The sequence below is a fragment of the Polistes canadensis genome, unplaced genomic scaffold (assembly GCF_001313835.1).
Source record: "Polistes canadensis isolate GaletaPanama2010 unplaced genomic scaffold, ASM131383v1 scaffold_102, whole genome shotgun sequence".
Taxonomy (NCBI): Eukaryota; Metazoa; Arthropoda; class Insecta; order Hymenoptera; family Vespidae; genus Polistes; species Polistes canadensis.
Genome location: NW_014569649.1, coordinates 465206 through 471220, shown reverse-complemented (window position 1 = coordinate 471220; position 6015 = coordinate 465206). Strand labels below are relative to the sequence as shown.

Genomic DNA, 6015 nt, shown 5'->3' with positions numbered 1-6015 from the left:
CGTTCCTGTACATGTATGTATATATATATATATAGAGAGAGAAAGAGAGAGACGATAAGGTTACTTACATATCGTTTTACACTTTACGAATGCCTTTAAAGTAACGCTCTATCATAAGCTGCTTTAAGTTGTATTTTACCACACTCGTTGATCTCTTCACAACGAAATTGAACTTTATCTGTCATTAAGAGGAGTTCGTTTAAATATCCTTACGATAACTTTATCGTGTAATTAATTATTATTCATAATGCATAATCACAATTTTTCAAAGATATACGTATGTTACTTAATACATCAATGATTTTCAAACATTTTCGTTTCTCGGCGGCCTTGTTGAATCCAGATTTTCCCAAAGCGTCTTATGTCAAATTCTAATATTATAAATAATACGTTTTTACAAAAAATTGTAGATAATTGAAAAAGTTACATTAATTGGAATAATTAATGGGATGTATAAGTCTTGTTGAATGTCATCACGCATTTTATCAAATTGTTGAATTAAATTACTTACAATATTAAATTTTTTATTATAGCAATTACCGAAAAACTCAACTTCGTAAAAATAAAAAATCGCACAAATGGAATTAAAAAATAATACAAAATTGTGTAATATCTTTCGACGCTCTTGTAAAGGAACTCGCGATTCCCCAGGGTACTAAAGCGGTCACACTTTGGTAACCATTGACTTAAATAATTATATACATACCCATTTACGTATAAATGTGTAGGAAAAAAGGGTTTCACTTAAATGTAGATTAGCAGAGTAATGTATAATCAGACAATAAACTCGTTACATTAGCATCGTCATTCGTTGATTTTACTGGCAGCTCGTCGTCGTAGCTTTATCTCCTATCTTCTTTCTACCAAACGTAATGTTTCTTCTTCTTCTTCGTATATAAAAGAGAGGAAGAGAAAGAAAGACTTAAAAAAGAGATGAAAGAATGCAGGATGACGAACTAGTAGGGCTGCTCTGTGTTTTTTAACTTGAAAAAAAGCGCGAAGTACTTTGTTCTCGAAAATAATGAGATGTGAGAAAGTAAGGGAGAGAAAAAGGGAGAGAAAGAGAGAGAGGGAGAAATAGAAAGCCGAAAGTGGACGAAGTAGCATCAATGTAAGAAGGACAAAAAAATGAGGTGAGGGGGGGAGGGAGGAAGGAAAGGGACAGTTAAAGGGGATTCCAGACCATCGAATATACTTGAAAAAAAGAACGAGTTTATTCTACTTTTTTTTTCACGTAAGAACGAACGCATCTTTTAAAAAAACAATATTTTCACAACCTCTTTCTATATACAAATGCATAAGAGAGAAATGCATTTATTTTTATAAATATATTAAATATAAGTTCTTATTGTGATATACTCTCATTCGATATAAAACTGCATACAATTTTAATCATTTGTAATTCATTTAGGATTTAAAAGAGAAAGAAATTACGTTATTTTTTTTTTATTGATAAATAATTATTATTATTATTAAAATTCACATAAAGATTTTAGAAAGTAATCGATAATTCTTACCCACATAAATATGCGTAATTTTGAATTGTCAATATCGATAATATTAATCCATTTTAATTCAAAATTCATATTAAGCGTCAACTAATAACTTATGATCGAATAATATAATTGCTAGAGATTCTCTCTCTCTTTCTCTATCTCAGCCTGTGAAAATAATTTAAAAATAAGATGAAGTAAGCAATTTAATAAAGCAGATTGACATCCAATCCGAATCTGTCGATGTACCAATATTTGCCTTGTCGAAAGGCTAATGGATTTCTTCATTAATGTAATAATAGCGGAAACTACCGTACGAAGATCATCCTATGGAAAATTCCAATAATAGGGCAAAGTGCCTCCTAGAACAGATTTTAAATCCCATCGACAATCGCTTTCTAACCTTTAGCTTTAAAAAAGATCGATTAGTATTATTATTATTATTATCATCATCATCCTTTAGCTTGTTTTTGAGTTCTTATTCTTCATTATGTCCCTTCGACTAGTCGACAAAAATCAAATACTTTTTTTTTAATAAAAATTGATAATAATCAATGCACATCTTAAAAGTAAATCGATAGAATGAAAAGGAAGAAAAATTTTGGAAGGATTGTCAGAGAAAAGGAGAGAGAGAGAGAGAGAAGATGTAAAATTATGTTAGATGTGACCATGGAGGTGGTTAAAAGACCGCGACCTAAACCCACGGTTGGGAACATTAGCATAACCGTCGAGGTCAATGACTTTCAAGAAATCGATCGAGAGCTCTCTCGCACGAAGACGACTACGACTACGACGATAGTGGATACTCTCGTTGTTGCATACTTGCAACAACTAGTTGTCAGAATATTCTGACGGTACCACTACTCACTTATAATTTACAAGCATCAATGCCAACCGAAAACCCAGCTTTTCTTCTTCTATTTCTTCTCTCTTGTTTCACTAGCATTCTCTGCAGACGTACAGCAAAGGAAACTACATTGTTGTGAGAGTTTCTAATATTTAAAGACATTTCAGTTTGTTGTACTATCTTCTATCCGAGATTGCGGCTTTCCTGTTCCTGCTCTTGAATTTTCCAAAAGTTTGCCGCGCCAGAAGTCTACCAACTTTTAAAGATTAACCAAAGTCGAAATGATTTATTCCCTACTTGCTGCTACCAACAATACATTCCTTTTCTTGATAGTTTATTATAATATTTATTATTGTAACGAATGAAAGAATATATAATGAAAAATTAGGCGTAATGGTGAATCATTCGGTAAAAAAAAAAGAATAACGATAATTTATGGTGCTTTTCTTTTTTCTTTTTCTGTAATCATTATTATCTTTTAAAGTTTCAAACTAATGATATATTTTATCGTAATCGAAATTTAAGATACTCTAAAGTTTAAGTACATGTTTGTTAAGTCTAATAGCAAGTAATAATGAAGTTTTAAGGGAACATTTTCAATGAGAACAATTCATTTCATTTTATAAGAAGACGGAGAGAGAAACAGAGAAAGTTCATTACCTTTCTGAGTCGTTTTTCACAAAATGGGTCAGATTTATCGTGCTATCTTATCGAATTGCGATGTCCTAGTTTCTCGAAAATCATGACGGAGCGAGGTTACATTCTCTTCCTAGCCACTCCTTTATAACTAAGAAAATTTATTCGCAGGATTAATCAACGAATAGAACGAATTTATAAAATACGATCGATTTATTCTTCGCATTTATACCTTAATTAATCTATCTAAAATAAGATTGTCCTTTTCGTTTCACGCGATCTAACGTGTGTATTTTTTTCTTTCTTTTTTAAACTACGACCTTTCTCTCTGGCTCTCATAGATCTAAGGATAAAGAAGATTAAATAGGATATAAGAGATAAGGGACACGTGCATGTAGAACTATAGGGAAAAAAATATTACTCACTTTCTACGTCAAGGGTGTTCGCTTATATTGAATTGAAAATTCAACTTGTTCATTTTTATATATATATATTATTGACGTCAAAATAATAATTTTCTATATAGAAAAATCGCTGTTATAGAAATACTACGATCTTTCTATACTTCCGCCCTTACATCCCTATTCTCTCTCTCTCTTTCTCTTTTCCTCTCTCTTTCATTCTTTCGTTCGGGATGTACCTCACAATGAGTATTTTCCTGCATCCAATACTCTCCCCTATTTTATTTATAAATATATATATATATATATACATACATGTACAGGAACGCCAACGAGTAATAGCCATTGCCATGTCGAACTATACGTGTATAGTTCGTATATATATCTATTCTCTGTTCTTTCTCGTTAACTATTAACGTTCACTATCGCTAACTAGCAATGCCCTCGAAACGTGGCTCTCCGTACCACGCTTCGTGGTACTTGATTGACAGTGGCCTCCGCTTTGAATCGACCAACTCTTCTAACAGTGCTCGCATTCACGTTTACCGTTCAAAAGGAGCACGTTTCGTGATTCGTCTATTAAGCCAATTGCAAAAACTACAATCGATCGTGTCTGAAGAGAAATGTCTTGAGTATTTCGTCCGTCCTTGTTAGAAGAAAGAAAAAAAAACAAAGGCGATCGATCAAAATTAATATGTTTTAATAATTTTGAACGATTGTCGCGATCGATCGTTCAATTGATTAAAATGTTATTGATATTATCGTGTTTCCTACCTATCTTTTTTTTTTTATCTACCGTGTCAACGTTTTCTAAATTATCGATAAAAACTCTCTCTCTCTCTCTCGATGAATTGAAATTTAATTCCTATGTGTGTTGAGTCCCTCCCCCCCCTTCCCTTCCCTTGGGAAACATCAGCAAGCGTTGACCTATTTTCCTAAATTAGTGTTGCCAGGATATAAATTTCTCGGCTTCGTCTCACAGTTGTTTTCCAACCCTTCTACATTTCGGTATTCTCTCTATCTGCCTACCTCCCTCCCTCTCTCTCTCTAACTGTGGCCCACATTAGGAACGTGTCCTCGTTTCCTTATCCTCTCGACGTGGAAAAAGGCAGAGTATCTGATGCCAGATGGAAAATGTACTTTCATGACACATATATATCCCTTTCTTATTCTCTAATTTCAGCACGTTTCCTCGTGTTCCCTTTGAAACAATCCTAATATATATATTTTACGGATTATTTCAAGATTATATTTAATGTTTCGAGGGTGAGGTTAGCTAACAACCTACCCACGGTGTAAAAACAATAAATCGTTCCCGGAAATAGCAATAAAAAATCTATTATAACATTTATAATAAAAAGTAGAAGAAGAAGAAGATATTTAATGTTTCAATGAAATAATTGATATATTGCAAATTTATTTATTAATTTTAAGCGCATACTTATATGTCAGCGTAGATTTGTATTAAATAATAATATAAGTGCCTATATCGTAGGAATGATCACCGTAATATCCAACACCCCAGTCTTCGTGGATCCTTGGCACCAGTGGAAGATAATAGTGACCCATTACGGTGGTTTAGCCGGTCTCGCTTTGATCGGAGTTCTCCTTGCAGCCATTCTTCCTTGCATCGGCCTTTTTTTTTGCTGCTGCAGATGCGCCGGACATTGCGGAGCCAAAAATCAGCCCTTCGATAAAAAGCACGATCATTGTAGAAAAATAATGCTCAGCATTATTCTCATCGGGGTGGCAACTATTATTCTGTGAGTTTTCCTACATTTATTTTGTTTATTTCCTCTTTCCCTTTTCTTCTTTTTTTTTTTTTTTATAAAAAAAGAGACGTTTAAATTAAATACTTTTCTGTTTTAACAAATTTATAGATTCGGCGTTGTTTGCGCGTTCGTTACGAACGAATATATGCAAGACGGTACCAAGGAACTTCCTAGCAACGTTAAAACTAATTTAAAAGACGTTAGGCTTTATTTATCCACGACAAAACGTGAGATAAACACCGTTCTCAAAACCAATTACGGCGAATTAGAAATCACGTTGAACAACATATTGCAAGCAAGCGGGAGAATAGTAACCGAGCAATTAGCCGAGTATTCTCACGCGGTTTCCTTGACAAATTTGAACGACATCGTGACCGGTTTGGAATCGATCAGGGAAGAGCTACGTTCTATGAATAGGATAACGCAAGAATTGAGGATGAACGCTACTCAATTGGACATCGGTACGTATTCATTTTACTCGCGTTGAGTTACACAATTTTTGTTATCTTTAAAAATGAATGATATAATTTCTTTCCTCTCTCTCGATTTGTCTTCTATTTTTCTTCTTCTCGTTCGTTATTTTTCTTTTTTCTTCTTTTTCTTCTTCCTTTTTTTTTTTTGTTCTTCTTTCATTCTTGCAGTTGTGCGCGGTGTCAAGAACAATCTGCTTTATACGCTTCGCGATTGTACGAGCCACAACTGTAAACAGATCTTGCACGACTACAAGGTGAATCAAATGTCGGTCCAAATAGAGTTCGACAAGGTACGTACTTATTATTTTATGCATTGTGCTTCTAATGAGCTTTTAACGAGCTTCTAATATTTTTTTTTTTTTTCTAACAAACGTTATTTCGCTTTTACATGCA

At 33.5% G+C, this 6015-nt stretch overlaps 1 protein-coding gene across 10 annotated transcripts in view; it reads left to right on the top strand.

Moving 5' to 3' along the window:
• Positions 1 to 6015, top strand: part of LOC106787488 (prominin-like protein) — a 37071-nt gene that overhangs the window by 21326 nt on the left and 9730 nt on the right. For all 10 annotated transcript variants that reach the window (XR_001381794.1, XM_014749865.1, XM_014749860.1 and 7 more), the window contains exons 2-4: positions 4873 to 5140; positions 5258 to 5610; positions 5791 to 5912. Coding sequence is in view for 9 of the 10 variants with exons in the window: in XM_014749865.1 (XP_014605351.1) it covers positions 4873 to 5140; positions 5258 to 5610; positions 5791 to 5912 (743 nt within the window). In the remaining variant the exon portion in view is untranslated. The remainder of the gene's footprint in view (positions 1 to 4872; positions 5141 to 5257; positions 5611 to 5790; positions 5913 to 6015) is intronic.